This window comes from Sorex fumeus, unplaced genomic scaffold (genome assembly GCF_029834395.1).
Source record: "Sorex fumeus unplaced genomic scaffold, SorFum_2.1 ptg000265l, whole genome shotgun sequence".
Taxonomy (NCBI): Eukaryota; Metazoa; Chordata; class Mammalia; order Eulipotyphla; family Soricidae; genus Sorex; species Sorex fumeus.
The window spans coordinates 28673421-28695881 of NW_026606322.1; the positions used below are offsets into that span (position 1 = coordinate 28673421).

At 55.2% G+C, this 22461-nt stretch overlaps 1 protein-coding gene across 1 annotated transcript in view; it reads left to right on the plus strand.

Moving 5' to 3' along the window:
* URB1 (URB1 ribosome biogenesis homolog) overlaps positions 1–22461 on the plus strand; it is a 46569-nt gene that overhangs the window by 5070 nt on the left and 19038 nt on the right. The window contains exons 5-19 of the mRNA XM_056109223.1: positions 739–835; positions 3151–3236; positions 3323–3448; positions 5940–6064; positions 10153–10348; positions 10560–10697; positions 10805–10978; positions 12027–12156; positions 13530–13646; positions 14194–14306; positions 16561–16680; positions 17196–17312; positions 17588–17729; positions 20275–20445; positions 21547–21743. Of these exons, the coding sequence (XP_055965198.1) occupies positions 739–835; positions 3151–3236; positions 3323–3448; positions 5940–6064; positions 10153–10348; positions 10560–10697; positions 10805–10978; positions 12027–12156; positions 13530–13646; positions 14194–14306; positions 16561–16680; positions 17196–17312; positions 17588–17729; positions 20275–20445; positions 21547–21743 (2049 nt within the window). The remainder of the gene's footprint in view (positions 1–738; positions 836–3150; positions 3237–3322; positions 3449–5939; positions 6065–10152; positions 10349–10559; positions 10698–10804; positions 10979–12026; positions 12157–13529; positions 13647–14193; positions 14307–16560; positions 16681–17195; positions 17313–17587; positions 17730–20274; positions 20446–21546; positions 21744–22461) is intronic.

The following is a 22461-nucleotide window of genomic DNA, read 5'->3' on the forward strand; positions in this document are numbered from 1 at the left end:
CCTCATGAGCACTGTGCAGGGAGGGGCCGAGGCGGGAAAGAGTCCAGAGACAGCTTCCTGAGGAGGCTGGTACTGTGTGGCCTGTCTTTGGAGCTTGAAGAGGGGAGGGAGGGAAGGGAGAGAGAAATGCCCCTCATCTTGTTTGGGGGTTTTATAAATTTTCTAAAATTTTTTTTTTTGGTTTTGGGGCCACACCCGGCAGTGCTCAGCAATCACTCCTGGCTTTGTGCTCAGGACTGACTCCCGGCTCTGTGCTCAGTGATCACTCCTGGCTCTGTGCTCAGGGATTACTCCTGGCTGTGCTCAGAGCTCACTCCTGGCTCTGTGCTCAGGGCTGACTCCCGGCTCTGTGCTCAGGGCTGACTCCCGGCTCTGTGCTCAGGGCTGACTCCTGGCTCTGTGCTCAGGACTGACTCCTGGCTCTGTGCTCAGGGTTCACTTCCGGCTCTGTGCTCAGGGCTCACTTCCGACTCTGTGCTCAGGGCTCACTCCATACTCTGTGCTCAGGGCTGACTTCTGGCTTTGCACTCAGGGTCACTCCTGGCTCCTCCCAGGGTTCACTCCCGGCAGGCTCAGGATGCCCTCGTCCTGGAGGAGGAGCTGCAGCAGCAGCTGTGGCTATCAGGGCTGGCCGCGCCCAATATCTGTGGTGGGCAGATGGGCCTGGCCGCTGTGGCGCTGCTCTCCGGCTTTGGGAGGGGAATGTCACACGCACATGCTCTCTCCTTTGTCTCGCAGGGGGCACCTGACGTCCGGCAGGCCTATATCCAGTTTGCACTCTCCTTCCTCGTCACAGGCGACACCAGCACAGTGGTACAGGTGCTGGAGCTGAAAGGTGGGTGTCCTGGGCTGCCAGGCTGTGGGGAGATGCTCCGGGGGGGCTCCCCCACACCTGTACTTGCCAGCAGCAGTCTCTGAGACGGCTGTGTGTGTGTGCCTCGCCAGGTGTATCCCACTGGGTGTGCATGAGTGTGTGTGTGTATCTCACCAGGTTTGCATGAATGTGTATCTCACCGTGTGTGTGTGTATGTGTTTGTGTATATGTGTGTATCTTACTAGGTTTGCACAAATGTGTATCTCACCAGGTGTGTGTGTGTCCGCATGTGTGTGTGTATCTCACCGGGTGTGCGTGTACATCACCAGGTGTGTGTGAGTGTGTGTATCTCACTGGGTCTGTGTGTGGGGTGTATCTCACCAGGGGTGCACTTGGGTGTGTATCTCACCAGGTATGTGTGCATGCATGTGTGTGTGTCTTTCGGGGGGGGGGGGGGTGTGCATGCAGATGTTGAACCAAGTGTGCATGCATGCCTGTGTCTGTGTGTGTCTGTGAGTCTCACTCTGTGTGTGTCTGTCTGTTGGGTTTCCTGCAGTCCTTCTCCCCCTTCCCCGTTTAGGTGATGTAGCTTATGGTAGGGCCTGGGCCCAGCATGTCTGAGGCCCTGGGTTTGGTTCCTGGCACTGCCAGAAAGAAACACTGGTGGAGGGGGGATAGGAGCGATTGTTAGTACAGCAAGTGGGTAGTACGTTTGTCTTGTCCGCGGTCAAGCAAGGGTGATTCCTGAGCGTAGAGCCAAGAGGAAGCCCTGAGCCATGTGGCCGAGCTGAATGAGAGGAGGAAAGACTCTCCAATGGGTGGGGACTGGCGCAGTAGTGCAGTGGGTCAGGCATTGGCCTTGCACACACAGCCAACCTGGGTCTGATCTCCAGCACCCCATGGGGTATCCCCAGTACCGCCAGGAGTCATTCCTGAATGCAGAGCCAGAAGTAACTTCTGAGCTTTTGCTGGGTTTAGCCCCCAAACCTGTCACTGTCACTGTCACTGTCCTCCCGTGTTCATCGATTTGTTCAAGCATGCCCAGTAACATTGTGAGACTTGTTACTGTGTTTGGCATATTGAATACGTCACAGGTAGCTTGCCAGGCTTTGCCATGCGGGCGAGATACTCTCGGTAGCTTGTCGGGCTCTCCAAGAGGGGCGGAGGAATCGGGGCCCCCAAACCAAAAATAAATAATCTCACCTCTCAGGAAAGTGGTTGGTGCTGTGTGCCCCCCTATTTAAATAGTAATGCTCTTCCTTTATGCCACTCATGTCCCAAGAGTAGCATGCTACATTTGACGAGGTATAAGTAGAAGGCGATTTTTTTTTTTTTGCTTTTTGGGTCACATCCGGTGATGCTCAGTGGTTACTCCTGGCTCATGCAATCAGGAATTGCTCCTGGCGGTGCTCAGGGGACCATATGGGGTGCTGGGAATCGAACCTGTGTCGGTCATGTTGGCTGTGTGCAAGGCAAACGCCCTACCCGCTGTGCTATCACTCCAGCCCCAAGAAGGCGATTTTTTATTTTTGGCTTTTTGGGTCCCACCCGGTGATGCACAAGGGTTACTCCTGGCTTTGCATTCAGGAATTATTCCTGGCAGTGTTCAGGGGACCATGTGAGTTGCTGGGAATCGAACCCAGGTCGTCCGCATGCAAGGCAAATGCTCTATCCACTGTAGTATTTTTCCAGCCCCTAGAAGGTGATCTTGATCAAGAAAATATATAAATATGTATATATGTATGTATTAGCACACAGGGCTCAATCTGTAACAACATATTAATCTCTTATACAAGGGCTTTGTGTCTTCAGGGTGAGATACAACAATCTTCACACTTTCCTCTAAGGAGACCCCTTTGGATCATTTTTATTGGATTATTCATAGCAAGCAATACAAAATAAATTATTTAGAATCTTCCTTTGGGGCAGGCTTGGAGGGTGGTGGGAAAAGTCGAATAATGGTGGTGGAACGGTGTAATGGTGGTGGGATTAGCATTAGAAAATCAAGTGTAATAAATCATTGAGAACTACTGTCCTCCCGTTGTTCATCGATTTGCTCGAGCGGGCCCAGTAACGTCTCCATTGGAGACTTTGTTGTTACTGTGTTTGGCATATCGAATACGGCACGGGGAGCTTGCCAGGCTCTGCTGTGCGGGCGAGATACTCTCGGTAGCTTGCCGGGCTCTCCGAGAGGGGCGGAGGAATCGAACTCGGGTCGGCCATAAATTAAAATTGACAGTAATCTTCTTCCCTGTTTTCACATTGAAGCTGCCTTTGAGTTCGCTGCTGTGACACGTTTTTTTCTTCTTTCCTCTTTGTGACCCTTTTGCCGTCAGAGTTTATCCCCTGCATCTTCAGCTCGGGCATCAAGGAGGACAGGATCTCCACCGTCAATATCTTGTTGTCCACACTGAAAACAAAGGTCAGTGTCTGGGGTTGCTTTCTGGTTCCCGGGTCACATGGTTTCTCAGCACTGCCTCCGGTCATCACGCATCTGCCTGCTGCCAGGTGGTCCAGAACAAGAGCATCACCAAGACCCAGAAGGTACGCTTCTTCTCGGGGCAGCTGCTCAACCACATCGCCTCCCTCTACAGCTGGAACGGGGTAGTCGACGTGCAGCTGGAAGGTGGCAAGGTGCGGTAGTCGGACACGCCGGGTGTGTGCCTGTGTGTTCATGACACGTGTGTGTGTGTTCGTGTGTGTGTGTGTGCCTGTGTGTGCATGATGCATGTGTGTGTGCTTGTATGTGTGCATGACGTGTGTGTATGTGATGTGTGTAAGCATGTGTGTGCATGACACGTGTGTGCTCCTGTGTGTGTGTGTGTGTGTGTGTGTAGGGACCTTGAGGCTAGGAGGGGAAAACCTATCATTTGCCTCCTGACCCATGACCCGACCCATGTCTGGTTGGGTTAATTCTCAGCTTAGATGCAGTGTTTTAAGTTTCTCTCTTTTTTTCCTTCCTAGCGATAATTTTTTTTATAATCTCTGCAATATCATGATATTTAGATTCTGGGTTTTTTTTTTTCTTTTTGGGTCACACCCGGTGATGCACAGGGGTTACTCCTGGCTCATGCACTCAGGAATTACTCTTGGCGGTACTCTGGGAGCCATATGGGATGCCGGGAATCAAACCCTTGCATGCAAGGCAAATACCCTCCCCACTGGAGTATCACTCCAGCCTTTCTTCTCCCTTTTCTGATGGGGTTTCACGGTTGTTTTTGTTTTGTTTTTAACATATGATCAAGCCAGATTTCCGTAATTTTTCTAGTCTTTTTTCCTAAGAAGGTTTTTAAAGGACTGTAATTTACAAAGTTATAGGTAGTTGATCCATCACCAGTGTCCCCAGGTTCCCCCCCCCCCCACCCCAGCCTGCCCCTCACAGCCTCTTGTGAAGTGTACTGGTGTGGTTTGGGTCTTGTGGTGTCAGTGTTGTCTGTTCTGTGGTCTGCCTCCGTCCTTATGTCCTATGTCCATTCCCCCACGTGACTGATGTCCCCGGGGCCCCTGACCCCGGCTTCCCCGTGACTTCCCTACCTCCTCTTCTTCCTCCCCCTTGGATTTCTTTCCTGAGATCTCTGTCCTCCTCCTCCATATAGTCTGAGGTCAGAGATGATCTAAGTGTGTCTCCCCTCATACCTTTATTACATTGCATTTCCTCGTTCAGTTATTTTTTTTTTCCCCTAGGGGTGTGGGGCGTTCACATCCAGCAAGGCTCAGGGGTTCCTCCTGGCTCTGCACTCAGGAATCGCTCCTGGCGGTGCTTGGGGGACCCTGTGGGATGCCGGGGGTCGAACTCTGGTTGGCCGCATACATGGTCAGCGCCCTCCCTGCTGGACTGTTGCTCCAGCCCCCTACCCTCGGCGTCTCTCTGGGGGGCGCTGTGCAGGGGACAGCCTGTCCTCATCTCCTGGGGCACCTGCTCCGCCTGTCTCTCTCTGGGTCCTCCTGCTCCTCCTCCTGCGCCCGCCTCCCTGTGGGAATGGCCGTGAGCTCCCCCCTGCCTGGTGCCTGCCAGAGCCTGCCTGCTTTCTTTCTCTTTTTCTTTCTTCCTTTTTCTCTTTTCTCTTTCTTTCTCTCTTTCTTCTCTTTCTTTTCCTTTTTTCCCCCTTTCTTTCCCTCTTTCTCGCCCTCTTTACTGTGAGATACACAGTTGCAAAGTCTTTCTTGATTGGGTTTTAGTCATACAATGTCTCAAGACCCATTGGGTACATTTCACACAGCCAGTGTGCCCAGTTTTCCTACCATCACCCCCCCTCTACAGACCTCTGTGTGTGTGTGTGTGTGTGTGTGTGTGTGTTTGTCTCTCTCTGTGTGTCTCTCTCTATCTCCATTGTGCCCAGTTTCCCTCCCTTCACCCCCCCCCCGCAGACACAGACACCTCTCTCTCTCTCTCTCTCTCTCTCTCTCTCTCCCTCCCTCCCTCCCCCCCCACCCCCCCACCCCCCCCCCCCCCCGCCACCTTCTGGGCATTATGGTTTACAATACAGGTGCTAAAAGGTTCTCATGTTTGTCCCTTGTCCCTTCACCTCCTTTCAGCACTCAGTTCTCATCCAGAGTGATCATTTCCAGCTAGCATTGTCATAATGGTCCCTTCTTTGTCCAGTGGGCTTACTTGAGTCTGTTTTTCTCTTCTCTGTGTGTGTGTGTGTGTGTGTGTGTCTGTGTGTGTGTGTCTGCCTGTGTGTGTCTGTCTGTGTTTGTCTGTGTGTTTGGGGTAGCACTGTAGCACCGTCCTCCCGTTGTTCATCGATTTGCTCGAGCACGCCCAGTAACGTCTCCATCGTGAGACTTTGTTGTTACTGTGTTTGGTGTGTGTTTGGGGTACTATCAAGTATTGGACAGAAAACCTTCCTAGAGGCTGGAGAGGTAGCACAGCAGGCAGAGTGCTTGTGTTACACACAGCTGATCCCCATTGCATCCCCGAGCCCCTCCAGGAGTGATCCTTGAGCACAGAGCCCCGAGTAAGCCCTGAACACCACTGGGTGTGGCCTCAAGCTCCCCCCTCTCAACAAGCGGTCATATACATCCGCAGGACACTCTGGCTGGCACCGAGGTGGACGGGGGTGAGGTAAGAGAGTTGGGTTCTCACTCCCCTCCTACCCCCGCCCCCCTTTGTGTCCTGCAGGCGGCCGCAGCGGCCGAGGGGAAGCGCATGGTGAGGGAGCTGGTGCACACCTTCCTCCTGGACCTCTGCTGCTCGCTCAAGCACGGCATCAACTTCTACGACGCCACCCTGGGCACCTCTGGCAGGTAACGGGGAGCATCCCCGGGGCCCGAGTGTGTGTGTCCGCACACCTGGGGCGTCTGCGCCGGTGGTGAACGGTCATCTCTTCCTGAGGGGATGGGGTGGGCGGGGACTTGCCTGTCTGCCGGATCCAGCTGTTGGGCTGGGACCCTGAGACCCAACCGCTCCCCCCAGGGGTGCGGGGGTACGATGAGTCCTCTGACCTGCAGAAGTGGGAACAGAGCGTGGGGGGATGTCAGACCTCACCCCATTCTTCATGGGGCTCGGCTCTGCCCCCGGGACCCGGCCTCCACGGTCCAAGCTCGGAGCTAAGCTGACCCCAGCTTGCATCCAGCCGTTTTTGTTTGTGCAGTTGAAGTTTCCGTTGTTAGTCGCACCATCCCGTCAGTTTGGAAATCCGGAGTTGGCCTGTTTCCTTGTCCTGCCGAGCTCTGGCACTGACCTTTGTTTAACTGACCATGGAAGCCTATGTAGAATTCTGTTGTTTGCTGCTCTGTCTTGTAGCTCTTTGATGTATTTGTTTGCTCATTTGGGGGCCCCCCCAGCCATGCTCAGGGGTCCCTCATGGCTTTGTGCTCTGGGGACCACATAGGTACCAGGGATAGACCCTGGGCTGGGGATTGACCCTGGGCGGATGTGTGTGAGGCAAGGGCCCTGCCCACTGGACTATCTCCCCTGCCCCAGGTTACCCTTGGTTTTTGTCCCTTTGGCATTTTGATGGGAGGATCAGTGAACCAACTTTGTGATTTCATTTCAGCCCATCAGGAGTTCTGAGTCCTTCAGAATGGGGAGGGTGTGGTTGGAACTTTTTTCATTCTTTCTACTTCTTTTTTTGGCCTTTTTGGGTCACACCCAGTGGTGGTCAGGGGTTACTCCTGGCTCTGCACTCAGGAATTACTCCTGGTGGTGCTTGGGGGACCATATGGGATGCCGGGGATTGAACCCCGGCTGGCTCTGTGCAAGGCAAATATCCTACCTGCTGTGCTATCACTCTGGCCCCTCTTTCTACTTCTGGAGCTTTATTTATTCTCCATGAATTAACTTGCCAGATCATTTCTTTTCTTTTCTTTTCCTTTATTTTTCTTTGCCCTTGAGTTGGTGACAGTATAGCTTGTCCCCTAGCGGCAAGAATGAATACGTTTCCTGCTCAAATACAGCAATGGGCTTTTCCAGTCTTGTATAATACGATGCGAGGCTTAAAACACATGTGTTTCGGGGGCTGATCAATAGCACAGCAGGTAGGGCGTTTGCCTTGCACATGGCCGACCCGGGTTCGATCCCCAGCATCCCATATGGTCCCCCGAGCACCGCCAGGAGTGATTCCTGAGTGCAAAGCCAGGAGTAACCCCTGAGCATTGCCGGGTGTGACCCAAAAAGCAAAAAAAAAAAAAACAAACATGCGTTTCCCTCCCTGGGGAGAGCCCTGTTGAAGCAGGACGTTGAATCAGCCTGTCCATGTGGGTATGTGCGCGTAGAATTTGGATTAGTAAAAAGTTTTGCCACCATGGGCAACAGACAAACAGTTTGTGCTTAGGGAGAGGAAGGATACAGTGTTTGTGGGGGTGTTGGTGGGACGCTTTGAGAGAGTGGAAACATGCGGTTTCCGATCCTTCCGTTGTTCTCTCCCTTTCTCCCTCCCTCTTTCCCCGAAGAGGTCACTTCCTCCAGGAAGCGTTCCTTGGTGGTCCTTCTCTGAAATGCCCCATCATCCCTTGCCGCTGTCCCTTTGCCCCGGCTTTGGGTGACAGCTCCTCACCCCAGGCGTGTGGGTTTGCTTGTCGGTTGGTTGAGCCGGAAATGTGCTGGGAGGCTGGTGTGTTTGGCATTCCCGGTGCCTGCCTGGGATGGCACTTGGCAGGAGGAAGGCTGGAAAGGAAGCTGGAGAGCGCGGTGGCACGGTGCTCGCCTGGCATGTGGCTCACCTGGGTCCGAGCCCTGGTACCTGGCGTGGTCTCCTGAGCCCTTCCAGGAGGAACCCCTGAACACTGCCAGGTGTGGCCCCCAGCCAATAACAACCCCCCCAAGTCGGACGTGAGGTTGGTAAACAGGAAGCCGTGCGTTCTCTCTCAGGTTCAGGGGCCACCCTGGCCGGGCGCCCTCCTGCAGAGCCTCGTTTCTGTGCCCAAAACACCATCTCACACACACACACACCCCACAGTCACACACGCAGACATTGTCACACACACAGACACCCTCACCCCAACAGCCACACAGAGACTCCCCACAACTACACATGCAAACACCCTCACACATGAACACACTCACACTTGCTGTCTCAGCCCCTCACAGTCACACATGCAGACACTGTCACACTCACCCCCCACAGTCACACATGCAGACATTATCATACACACACAGACTCCCTCACCCCCACAGCCACACACAGACACCCGCACCTCGCCCACAACTACATACACAAACACCCTCACACACAAACATCTTCACACTTGCAGTCTCACCCCCTCACAGTCACACACACATTGTCACACACACATCACACCCTCAGACTCACAGTCACACACCCTCACCCCCCACAGCCACACAGAGAGACACCCGCACCCCCCACAACTATACATGCAAACACCCTCACACAAAAGCATCCGTAATTTCACCCCCACAATCACACATGCAGACATTGTCACACATACTCACACAAACCCCCTCATGCTCAGTCACACACCCTCACCCCCCCACAGTCACAAACACAGACACCCTCACCCTGCTCACAACTACACATGCAAACACCCTCACACACAAACACCCACACACTTTCAATCTCAGCCCCTCAGAGTCACACATGCAGACACTGTCACACACACTCACATCCTCTGACAGTCACATGCACACACAGTGTGAGACACACTCACACAAACACCCTCAGGCCCACACTCACATACCCTCACTCCCCACAGTCACACACACAGACACCCTCACCCCTCTAATTACATACGCAAACATCCTCACAAACAACCTCACATTCATGTGTTGTCATACACAACACCCACAGGCACCTTCACCCCACCCACAACTACACATGCAAACACCCTCACCCACAAACACCCACAATTTCACCTCCCCCCATAGTCACACATGCAGACACTGTCACACTCACGCCACCCATAGCTACACACGCAAACACCCTCACACTCACAATCTCACCCCCTCACAGTCACACACGCAAATGTTGCCACACACACTCACACCCCCGACAGTTGCACTCAACACACACATTGTCAGACTCACGCACACAAACACTCTCAGGCCCACAGTCATGCACCCTCACCCCCACAGCTACACACATAGATACGCTCACCCCCCCCCACAACTACACATGTAAGCACCCTCACACACAAACATACTCACACTCGCAATCTCGCCCCCTTACAGTCACACATGCAGATGCTGTCACACACACTCACACAAACACCCTCAGGCCCACAGTTACACGCCCTCACCCCCCACAGCCACACACACAGATACCTGCACCCCCCTTAACTACACATGCAAACACCCTCACACACACCCTCAATCTCACCCCTTCACAGTCACATGAATCCACACATTGTCACACACACTCACACAAACACCCACCACGGTCACACACCCTCACATCCCCACACGACTGCACATGCACGCACCTGCACCCCCACAGTCTCAGCCCCTCACAGTCCTGCGTGCAAACACCGTCCACACAGTCACACCACCCATAGCTACACAAGCAAACCCCCTCATACCCACAGTCACACGTAGACACCCTCACCCGCACATGCACCCCCAGGCATCCTCATACAGGAGCTCACATTCATGCCCACAGACACCCTCATACCCCCACACGGGTGTACACGGACGTCCTTGCTTGGTTCCACACTGTGTGCAGAAACCTGCACACATGGTCTCACATGACATCAACACAGCCCCTCGGAAGTGTCCTGAGCCTGACTCTGCAGCAGAGGGCAGGGGACAGGGGGAGTCCCTCTTCATCCTCTTCCTCAACACCCAGCAGGGGGTGCTGGCAGCGGGGGGGTGGGGGGGGGGTGGAGGTGGCAGGGCTGGCAGGGACTTCCCAGCACCTCTGAGCCCCACTCTCCCCCAGAGGCGGCAACCTCACGCTCCTGCATCTGCTGCTCGGTCTGAAGACGGCGCCGGCTGACGAGCTGGTGGCCGAGCTGGTGGTCAGTATCCTGCGTGTGTGCCCCGACCTGCTCAACAAGTACTTCAAGGAGGTGACGTTCTCCTTCCTTCCGCGTGCCCAGGCCGCGTGGACCAACAACATCCGGCTGCTGAGCAAGGTGGGCATGGCCACACGGGGAGTCCACGGGGGGCTGGGTGTGGGGCTGCAGGCTGAGCCGGTCCAGGGACCTGTCATCTCCCGGGCTGGTGGACGGCGGGTGGGACGGGTGGCGAGAAGGGCCTTGCCAGCGGGCCGGAGGGGGGCGGTCTCTAGTGGGCGCCCGCCCCCTCTCCCCTGACCCAGCTCCCGATCCTGCCCATCTCCCGCAGATCTACGAGGCCCAGCCCGACATCTCCCGCGCCTTCCAGACCCGCGAGTTCATCCCGCTGCCCCGGCTGCTGGCCATGGTGATGGTGACCACAGCGCCACTGGTGTGCAACAAGACCATGTTCACCCAGGCCCTCAACGTAAGCGGTCGCCCCGCTTCCAGAACCTTCTCTCGGGCCAAGCCTTGCTCTGGGACCACCTCCCGCACCCGGAGCCTGACCGCGGCGGGTGCCCCTTGTCTTCCCAGCTGGACAGCAGGGCGGTGAAGCACACAGCCTTGTCCCTGCTGCTGGGGATCCTGAGGCGTGCCCTGAAGACGGTGGAGTTCTGCCAGAGCAGTGAGGGCTGGCCGGCGTCTGGCCTCTACTCGGCCTCCATGATGGATGACTTCGTGCGCCTCTTCCGGGAAGCCCTGAGCAAGGTGGGCGCCAGGGAAGCCAACAGGCTAGAGGCCCCTTGCCCTGAGGACCGAGTTAGAGCTGAGCCCGCCGCGGCTCATTTGGCCCCCCTGTGGGCCTACTGCTCCCCCAGGCCATGTCTGCTGGGGTGGGGGGGACCCCAGGAGAGCAGTTTCCTGGGATGCAGGTTTGTCCTCACAAGCACAGCCTTGTCTCACTTCTGTCCAGGCTTTCATCCACTCGCTGTCAGCATCAGCTCTTGCACATGCTCCACCCACTCAGACTCATCTGTGTGCATGCTTACACACACACACACACACACACACACATACACACACACACTCTCTCTCTTTCTCTCTCTCTCTCTCTCTCTCTCTCTCTCTTTCACCCCCTCACACTCACGGACACTCACATTCATGCTCACAAACGCCCTCACTCCCACAGACACCATCACCCCCACACCCATATTCACACAGACACCCTCACACGTAACAAAACACCCCTCACACCCACAGACACACACAAACACAACCACACACAAACACCCTCACACCCACAGACACACATACTGTCCCACACACAGGCACACACAGAAGACCACACACAAATACCCTCAAGCTCCCACAGACACACTCACGCAAACACTCACATTCATGGTTACATACACCCTCTCATCCACATCCACACACGCAGACACACACACCCTCACGCCTCCCCACACATGGACAGACATCCGCACTCCCACACACGTACCCACAGACATCCTCGTAAATGGGCTCACTCACGCACATAAACACCCTCACACCTCCACACACATATATACACAAACATTCTCACATCTGCAACCCACAACTGCACCACACTGCATGCAAATGCCCTCACACACATTCTCACACACTCAAATCCTCACACCTCACACATACTGACGTGTGCAAACACCTTCCCGAGTGCCCCCCCCATAAATACCTTAACACACACCCCCAGAAGCTTTTGCCTCTTCTCTGTTTTTTCTTTCCTCAGTTTTTCTTCACAATATAATATGACTGTTTCTTTTTAAATTTTTCCTTCTAGATTTTTCCAGATCTCAACACTATTGTGTGGGTCTGGCAGTCACTGGTGAAGCATGAGGCGAAACAGGACGACCAGCGGGAAAAGCAAAAGGGCGAGCAGGGTGCGGGCCCAGGTGTGGCTCCCCAGCACGGTAAGGGCCTGTGGGATGCTGCTGACACATGCAGACACACATGGAGCTTGTCCGACATGGAGTATGTCTGACACGGACGTGTTCTCTATACACAGTCACATGGAATATGTCTGACACGGGCCTGTTCTCCACACACAGTCACATGGAGCGTGTCTGACAGGGGCCTGTTCTCCACACAGAGTGTGTTTCTCACAATGCCTGTTCTCGGTAGCGTGCCACAGGCCACCCTTGGCGGACACTCCTCGGATGGCCTTTGCTGGCCAGGGATGTGTCCTCACTTGCTGTTATTAGAAAGTCAGCGTGGTGGGGCTGGAGTGATAGCACAGCGGGTAGGGCGTTTGCCTTGCACGCGGCCCGACCCGGGTTCAATTCCCAGCATCCTTTGTGGTCCCCCGAGCATGGCCGGGAGTAATTCCTGAGTGCATGAACCAGGAGTAACCCCTGAGCATCTCCAGGTGTGACCCAAAGAGCAAAAAAAAAAAAAAAAAAAGTCAGAGTGGAATTACTGTAAATTACAACATGAGGGGGTTTTGGGGTGTGCTTCTCATCCCTCCTCTGGACCCCAGTGCTGGCATGATCCAGGGGAAGGAGGTAGCCATGGGTACCCTAGGGAACTCTGTCTGCATGGAGAAGTGAATTTCCGGGGGGTGCAGAGTGGGATTTTTTTCCTGTAAAGAGGCAGTGGGCCGAATCGGTGTGGGGGTTTGCTTTAGGAGGCCCAGGCTTTCGGCCGCCCCATGCCTCTGAGGCCATGACTCTCAGGGTGGCGAGGTAGCGCCAAGGGCCTCGAGTGCGATCCTGGCGTAGCCAGTTATGGCCCTGCTTGGTTTTATGTGTCTTGATGTTTGGGGCCATACCTGGCCGTGCTCAGGGCTGACTCCTGGCTCTGCTCAGGGGATCACGCCTGGTGGGACGAACCCCGGTTAGCCACGTGTGAGGCCAATGCCTTAACTAACATCTCTCCAGTTCCTCGCCTTCGTGTCAGACCCGTATCCCATTTCACCCGCCATACTCCCTCTGATGTGGGTCCCGCTGTGGGTGTATGTGTCTGTGTGTGCCTGTGTGTACAGGGATTGGCTTCCAGCTGAGGTGTAGATTCTTCCTCTCTGTGTGTTTGTGTGTGTGTGTGTGTCTGTCTGTCTGTCTGTCTGTCTGTCTGTCTGTCTGTGTCTGTGTCTGTGTGGCTTATGCTGATGCGGCGATTCGGGCATCCCTGCCATGTCCTGTCCCCTATCCTGCCTGGGCCCACAGCCTGCAACCGGCCCCTCCTCCAACCCCTCGTCCCCTGGGGCCCGGTCTGCAGTTCTGGGTTTCGGGAGTGCAGACCCAGCGTGGGGCCCATTTTCTAACCCCCGCCATCCTGACCGGCCCAGATGACGCCGAGACCATCCTCCTGAAAGCCGCCCTGCTCCAGGTCATCTGCCTGTACCAGAAGGTGGTCCCACACTTGGTGATTCAGTACAACTTTGACTTCAGCAAGCTCCTCCGAGGTGGGGCTCTGGGGCCCGGCCGTGGGATGGGGAGAGCCGAGGGTGCTGGCCAGGCACCCCCGGGTGTCAGCAGGAGGGAGGCACCCCTGGTGCCTGACTGGTGTGATGGTGCCTTTAGCACCCTTCAGGCCTCAGAGCCGAGTGAGGCCAAGTCCCCGGGCGGAGGCGGTGGGCGGTGCCCATGTAGGGCCAGCCGCATCCCCTTTGCCTTTGCTTCAGGGACAAAGCCCATGACCACTGTCCAACGCCATCCTGGGAGCTGGCGGGTACCATTGGCCCTTGGCTGTGCTGACCGCCTGTGGGCAAAGGGCTTTGTCTGCTCCAAGACCACAGGGCCAAGGGAAATGGGATCCTTCCACCCTCTGTGGCACTGAACTGCCCCATCGGTGTGGGCGGGGGGTTATGGTGGGCCAAGGGACAGGGCAGGGGCTCCCCAGGCATGTGGGCTTGTCTGGGTGGTTGTTCTGAATAGAGCCCAGGTGGGGTTTGGGCCTGTGGAGGGCTGCGCCTGGCCTTATCCTGTTACCCCCCCCCACCCCCACCCCAGGCATCATCTCTGAGCAGGGTGTCCGAGCGGAGGTACCACCTGTCCTACAGCACCATATCCTGCAGGTGGCGCTCGAGCTGCCGGCCAGCAAGTTCTTGTGGCTGAAGGGCCAGGTAGGGGTGGGGCTGGGCGGGGCTGGGCTGGGCTGGGCTGGGCTGGGTCTCCTCTCCCAGCTGGGCCCTTCTGGAAGCCCTGTGGTTGCTGGGGACACTGGGTATCCCCTCTCAGCACTGTCTGGTGGTGGCGGGTTTGTGTGTCTGTGTCGTCCCAAGAACCTGTGGACGGGGGCTGGAGAGAGCCCAGCAGGGGGCCGCTGGCCTTGCACATAGCTCACTCAGGTTTGATCCCTGCCATTCCATCTTGTTCCCAGAGCCTGCACGAGGACTCTCTGAGCACAGAGCCAGGAGTCAGGCCTGAGCACTGCCAGGTGTGGCCTCCATTCCCCCCGCCTTACAAAAAAAAAAAAACAATAGAACAGCATCAGCAACACAAAGAACAAAGGATAATAATATCAGGCCCATAGGGATCGTGCCCTAGTGAGGTTTGCATTTAACCAGGCTTCCATCCTTGGCACCATGTGGGTTCTGGGGCCCCACCGGGTGGGGGCGGGGGGCTGGGCTGCTCCTTCCTCCCTCCCTTCCGCCCCTCTCTCTCTGACCCTCACTTCAGAGGCAGCACCTGGTGGGCTGAGAATGTCTTGGAGTAGCAACTAGGTTTAACTGAGCACCTCTTGAGAAGAACAAAAGGAACATGGCCCTTTATTTTTAAAATTTTTTTAAAAATTTATTTATTTTGTATCGAATCACAGTGAACCACAGTTACAAAACTTTCATGTTTGAATTTCAGTCATAGGATTGAACACCCATCCCTCCACCACTGGGCATTTTCTACCACCTATGTCCCCAGTTTTCCTCCCTCCCCACCCCCCTGTCCCACCCCTCCCCCTGCCTCTATGGCAGACAATTCCCCCCTCCCCGCTCTCTGCTTATGGGCATTGTGGTTCGCAGTGCAGATACTGTGAGGCCGTCCTAAACACAGCCCTTTAGTGCTCAGTGATGTTTCCTTGTTTCAGTCTCAAGAGCCACACGGTGAATCCAGTTGCTTACTTGTGGTGGTGACCGCTGCGGAACCGTCTGCTTGTGGTCATCCTGTGGTCCGGGTCCCCCACTCGGCAGAGGATACGGGGAACACTCTGGCAAAGCAGAGGCTTAATGTGCATTGTGGGGGAGAGGGGATCCCAGATCCAGAGCCCCTAGTGTCTGTCCCCTGAGCTCTGTGTTTGCTGCCTGTCAGGCTAAGCCAGGGTCGGGCCGGCCCCTGGGAGCACCCAACTTCTCACCATCTCTCATGGCCTTGAGTCGTTCACCTACAATGCTAACGGACTGAAGAACATAGTGCCAAAAGCCCCCGAATTCGATCAGGTCCATTTAACAGCCTGCATCCGTAGTGGGCTCGAACGTTCTCTTCCTTTCTGCAAGGCCCCTCTGCCCTGCTCTCCCCTTTCATTTAACGCCAGAGAGTTCACGATCATTGTGACTTTATTTATTTTGCTTTTTGGGTCACACCCGGCGATGCTCAGGGGTCACTCCTGGCTCTGCACTCAGGAATCACTCCTGGCGGTGCTTGGGGGGCCATTATGGGATGCTGGGAATCGAACCTGGATCAGCTGTGTGCAAGGCAAACGCCCTCCCCTCTGTATTATCGCTCTGACCTCCAGTTTTTATTTATTTTTAGCATTCAGCTTCTTTCTTACTCTTTCTCTTCTTTTTTATTGCTACGCTTGCCAGATTTCTTGCTGGAAAGTTTGAATGTGTATATGGGGCTATGATGGGCGGGGGGCATGGTGACAGCCTGGGGAGCAGGGCACATCAGGTCAGGGTGTGGAGGTCTGGGGGGATGCCAGTCTCAATGTAGCTCCCATGCTAACTCTAGGGTTAGCCCACACGGAGGTGCTGGGGTGAGCGGCTGCGGCCTGTTTTCTGGGGTCTTGCAAAGACACACCTGGCCTGTGTGTTCATTTTTTTAGCTTAGTTTCTGTTTTGGGGCCACATCCGGCGGTACTCAGGGCTTACTCCCGGCTCTGTGCTCAGGGCTCACTCCTGGCTCTGCTCAGGGCTCATTCCTGACTGTTCTCAGGGCTCACTCCCGACTCTGTTCTGAGGGACCACTCCTGGCTCTGTGCTCAGGAATCAGTCTTGAGGCTCAGGGGTCACTCCTGGCGGGGTTCAGAGGATCAAACCCTAGCTGGGCATCAAACCCCAAGTTGGCCGTGTGCTGGGGCAAACAACTTCCCACCGTGCTGTGGCTCCAGCCCTGCAGGGCCTCTGGGACTCTCAGTGTCACTCCTGCCCCCCCCCCCCCCCTCAGGAAGGCCCTGAGGCCGAGATCATCGGGGGAGACCGCTCTGTCTTCTACTTGCTTATGAAGATGTTCATCACCAGCGCCCATGCGCAGCTGAAAGCGTCCACCAAGCTGCTGATTATCAAGGTGAGCGTCCCCAGTGGGGTCCCTCGAGCCGAGGCTGCCATGGGGGGAGCGGTGTTGGTGTTGGAGAGGAGACACATCAGACTCCTGCCTCGCGTGCTCTTCACCCAGTTTTGATTCCTGCACCAACAGGGTCCCACTGGGGCACTGGGAACGGGAGTGTGAGTGTGTGTGTGTGTGTGTGTGTGCGCGCGCGCGGATATGTGTATGTCACGTGCACGTGCGTGCATATGCGTGTGTATGTGTGTTGGGGGAGGGTGTGTTCTTGCTGAGACCATCTCAGGACACCGTGGGGTGCCGTGATGGAGCCCCCCCCTCACTCCCCAGGGCTTCTGTGAGGCCCCACTTAGGCACATTTTGAAGCCTGCCCCTCCCGGTGCAGGGGAGGAAGGGGGCCGCTGTGTCCTCCCCGACAGGTCCTGGTGCCAGGTAGGGGGGGGCGTGGTCTGTGCTTCCTCCCGGGGCTCCCTGAGCGCTGCAGCCTCCTGGGAACCCGCCCGTGCCCCTCCACCCCACAGATCCTGCGGGACACGGGGGTGTTCGAGCACACGTGGAAGGAGCTGGAGCTGTGGCTGGAGCACCTGGATGCCACGGCGGCCGAGCGAAGAGAAGCCGTCATCCAGTTCCTGGAGCGGGTGAGCATGAGGGGGCCTTGTGCAGGTCGCCCTGCTCACAGGCCCTAGGCGAAGTCGCACCCGCCTCTGTTCGCCCCCTTCCCCCCTTCCTGTCTGTGTGTGGGGGGAGGGAGTGGGCAGCAGGAGATCGGAAGCCTCCGGGAGCAGAGAAGGGAGCATCTGAATCAAATCCCAAGGAGTTGGTGCGTGTTCAGGTCTGCATGACCCTGATGGCAGATGCATGTTTTGTGTCCGGGACACGGCGCTGCCCTTGACTCGACCCCTTGGCCCTCCAGGTGCTGCTGACCGTGGTGGCGAGTCCCTTCGTGTACACGGACAAAGTGTCCGACTTCGTGCAGGAAGCCAGCACGCTGCAGGCCTCACTGAGCAGGCAGGGCGCCGACGATGACGTGAGCCTGCCCATCTCCCACATTGACGGTAGGGGATCCCCCCTCCCCCCAAGCCCTCCCCCTGGCCTCCACGCGCCGAGACGCACCCAGCACTGGCCCTGGCTCCCTCTGCGCACGCAGCGTTTCTTTCCCCCGGGCTTGGCCCCAAGGAGTCACGGAACTATCCAAGGGGGCCACATGCTCATTTGCCTCCTCACAAGGCTTGCTGGAGCTTCATCCCTTCCTTCCCCCTGAATGAACTGAGGTCCTAACGTCTTTTTTTTTTTTTGCATTTTTATTTTTTTTTTAATTATTTATTTATTTATTTGCTCGAGCGGGCCCAGTAACGTCTCCATTGGAGACTTTGTTGTTACTGTGTCTGGGGGTTATTATCTTTTTTTTTATATATAATTTATTTATTTATTGAATCGCTGTGGGAAAAGTTACAAAGCTTTCAGGTTTAGGTCTCAGTCATGCAAATATCAATCACATTTCCTTTTACCAATACTTATTTTTCACCACGAAGAACCCCAATAAACCCCACCCCCCACCCCCCCAATGGCCTGTGAGGCAGATGAATTTTAGTTAACACTCTATCTACTTTGACTAGCTTCATTGTTTCGATAAAAGTTGCACCATTATTATTTAGAGTTTACCGCCCCCCCCCCCCCCCAAATCAGCCATGCTGAAAAAGCGTTGTGAAATGATTTGCTTTCTACAGCTGGGTTCAAGAATTAAATAATGTTGCGTGGCCGCAATAGAAGCCGCGCGGTTTTGGATTTCTGCTGTTTTACTTATTTAACCCTGGAAGTATTTCTACTGAGAGTCAGATAATTAAGAGATTGGTTTCTGTGCTCTGGAGTCATGGCCGTGGGGGGCAACTGGTGACCTCAGTAGGGCGTGAAGGACGGGCCGGGACGCCCTCCTTCCCATGAGGTTTTAGTCGCCCCCTCACCCCCGGCTCATACCTGCTGTCCACAAGGCTCCCATGCGGCCGCCATCTTTCTTTCCAGCGAGGTCATAACTTCTGTCAGGCAGAGATGTTTAGATTTTCCAGGAGTTGGCCTCAGAGAGAGGCAGAGACAGAGAGTGTGAGAGAGACAGAGAGAAAGAGAGTGTGTGTGTGTTATCTAAGCCTCTTGGGGGAGAAGCCATGAGACCATCAGTTCTCTGCTCTCCAAGGTCCGGCAGAGTGGATGGGTGACCTCCCCCCATCTCCCTGTACTTCCGGACTCCCGGCAGTCACGCACATGCCCCAAAGCCGCCAGTTGAGAATTTAACTCCAGCTGTATCACCCCATTAGGAATTTCAGACACCCAGAGCATGCAGCTGCAATTTCGGCTGTGACATTTCAAACTCGACAACACTGACAAACCAGGAGTAGCACACCAGACTGGGTGGGCTGTAATGTAGGAAGCGACCAGCCTCGATTAGCAAGATAGAACACAGAAGGCTTGACCTGTAACAACAGCTTAGTAGTCTCCTGCACACGGGCTGAAGGGCTCCATGGTGAGATACAACAATCTTCACACACTTTCTTCTTTTTTTTTTTAATTGTTCACAGTGATTTGTTACGGGTTGGAGCAATAGCACAGCAGTAGGGTGTTTGCCTTGCGTGCAGCTGGCCTGGCCGAGCTGGGTTTGATTCCTCCGCCCCTCTCAGAGAGCCTGGCAAGCTACCAAGAGTATCTCGCCCGCACAGCAAAGGCTGGCAAGCTCCCCGTGACGTATTCAATATGCCAAACACAGTAACAAGTCTCATGATGGAGACGTTACTGGGCCCCCTGGAGCAAATTGATGAACAACGGGAGGACCGTGACTGTGATTTGTTACATTCAGTATTTCAACACCAATCCCACCACCATTACACCTTCCCACCAACATTATTTCCCATTTTCCTAACCACCACCTAAGCCTGCCCAATAACAGGCGTGAAATGATTTATTTCATATTGCTTGTTATGATTCTCTAAAAATGATTAAGAAAGATTTCCTTAGGAGAAAGTGTGTGAAGATTGTAATGTCTCACCCTGGAGCCACTGAGCCCTTGTGTAAGAGATTATTCACCTGTTGTTGCAGGTTAAGCCTTGCACACACTTTCTTCTAAGGAAACAGTCTTTGATCATCCTTTTAGCAAATTTTAGCAAGCAACGGAAAGTAAATTATCGAGGACCTGCAATGGGGACAGGTTCGAGGGGTAGTCGGGAAAATTGGAAATAATGGTGGTGAGAAGGTGTAGTAGAGTTGGGATTGGTGTTGATGGAATGACTGTAACTAAACTCATGACTTGAGTTATTTTTTTAAAGAGCCAAAAAATAAAAGCCAAAGTCAGGCAGAATTGGATTTTTCGATCAGATCGGACCCATGTTTTCCTCTGTCCCATCCTTCCTCCTGTTGTAGTGGGGGGGGGGGGGGGGGGGGGAGAGAGAAAGGGAGAGAGAGAGAGAAAATCAGCCTGTGTTTATTCATTTTCTCTTCTGAGGTTCCTTCCCCACTGGGGTGTGGGGGATGGGGGGTATTGGAGTGGCCGAAGCCTCCAGACCCGGCCTCTGCATGATTTCCCTGGCCCTCCCCTTCCCCCCTTGCCCCTCCCAGATGTCCTGGACATGGTGGACGTCCTGGTGGAGGGCAGCGAGGGGCTGGATGAGGAGATTGGCTTCGCGCTCACGGAGGATATGGCCCAGGTCACCTTTCCCTTCAGCGCCGTGGTCCCCGCTGCCCTGCAAGCCCGGAACAAGCTCATCATTGGGGCCGACAAGGAAGCAGGTACCAGGGCACCCTCCACCCCCACCCTCGCCTGTCTTCTCTGCCCTGCCAGGTGCCCAGGACAGGAGTGGGTTGCTCGGGCTCTGGAAGCCCAGGGCAGCCACCACCAGCAGCAGGCCATGTGGCTGGGCCTGGCAGCTGGGAGAGGAGTACGGGGGCAGTAGGGCTGCTGGAGGGGCCTGGCGTGGGGGTGCTGACGCTTCCTGTGCTCAGGGCTCACACCCGCAGTCACTCCCAGCAGGGCTTAGGGAACCCTCAGTGCCCTGCCCACTGCACCATCCCTCTGGCCCCTGTCTTTGAGCCCTTGCTGCCCCCTTGAGACTCTGTTGCTACTTGGGCCACTGGGTCCCACCCACAGAGGGCTTGACCCCTACTCAGCCACTGTGGCTGTTGCCCACGTGACCTCGGTGTCCAAGGCAGAGGCCACATTCTTGTCACTCTCAGTGTGGGGCCTCTCCAGGCCCCTGTCCCGGAGGGGCAGCCTCAGGGTCCTGGACACTCCATCTGGTGGCTCTACTGTCTTGGTGTGTGGCCGCCACAGGAGGAGGGGGAAGTGGTGGTCCCTGGGGAGTGCAGGGGGAGAGGAAGTGGGTTGATGGGATCCTCCTGTGTGTATGTGTGCATGTGTGCACATGTGTATTTGCAAGCATGTAGCCTATGTGTGTTTGCGTGTGTACATGTGTATATGTGCGTGTGTCTGTATTTGTGTGCAAGCATGTCGTGTGTATGCGCATGCATGTGTATGTGTGCATGTCTGTGCCTGTGTATGCATGTGTTTGTGGGCGTGAATGTTTGTGTACATGTGTACATGTGCATGTGTGTGCATGCCTTTGGTGTATGTGTGTATGCATGCATGTGTATATGCAGGCCTTTGGGGTGTGTGTGCACATGTGTGTATGCATGCCTTTGGTATGTGTGTGTGTGTGTACTTGTGTACATGAGTGCATGTGTGCCTGTGCGTGTGTATGCCTTTGGTATGTGTGCGTGTGCATGTGTTGTGTACATGCCTTTGGTATGTGTGCATGTGTGTGTGTGCTTGTGTACATGTGTGCGTGTGTGCATGTTGCTGAGAGTTCCACGGTTCCTGTCTACCCTGCGCAGGAGAGAGCGTCGTGACCTACCTGACCGCTGTGCTCACCGACCTGCTGCATAGCCAGCGCGACCCCCTGGCACTGTGCCTGCTGCTGCAGGCCTACGACCAGCTGGACGCCCCCCTGCCGCCCTGCTGCTGCCCGCAGCTGCCCCGCTTCTGCCGCTACTACAGCCTGTGGGTCCCAGAGGCCAACCGTGCACCTGCGGTGAGTGCTCAGGGAGGTGTGTGTCCGTCTGTCTATCTGCTGCACCCTCTGGAACTTAGAACTTTTAGAACTCAGTGTGTGTCTGTCTATCTGTTACACCCTCTGGATCCCGGAGCCCAATGTGTGTGTGTGTGTGTGTGTGTGTGTGTGTGTGTGTGTGTGTCCGTCTGTCTACTTCACCCTTTGGATCCTAGAACTCACTGTGTGTGTGTGTGTGTGTGTGTGTGTGTGTGTGTGTGTATCTGTCTGTCTCTGTCTACTGTAGATTGGGTGCAAGTGTATGGGGCTGTGTCTGTCTGTTGACTACAGCCTCTGGTTGTGTGTATTTATTTATCTACTACAGCTTGGGATGTACATCTGTCTGTCTCCTGTCTGGAGACCGTTGAGTGTGTGTGGGGGTGCGTCTGTCTGTCTGTCTGTCTCTTGTCTACTACAGCCTGGGTGCCTGTGTTTGGGGCTCTCTCTGTTGACTACAGCCTCTGGGTGTGTGTATGTCTCTATCTACAACAGCCTGGGGTGTCTGTCTGTCTCCTGCCTAGAGACCGTGTGTGTGTGTGTGTGTGTGTGTGTGTGTGTGTGTGTGTGTGTGTGTGTGTTTTGGGGAGGAGGTTGTTTCGTGGCTCTGTCCCTGTGTGAGCTGTGAGGGCTGGGCTGTGGCTGGGGCTTGTGGCCTCCAGGGGTTTTGGGGAGGGGCTGCCTTAGCTCCTTCCTTAAGGGG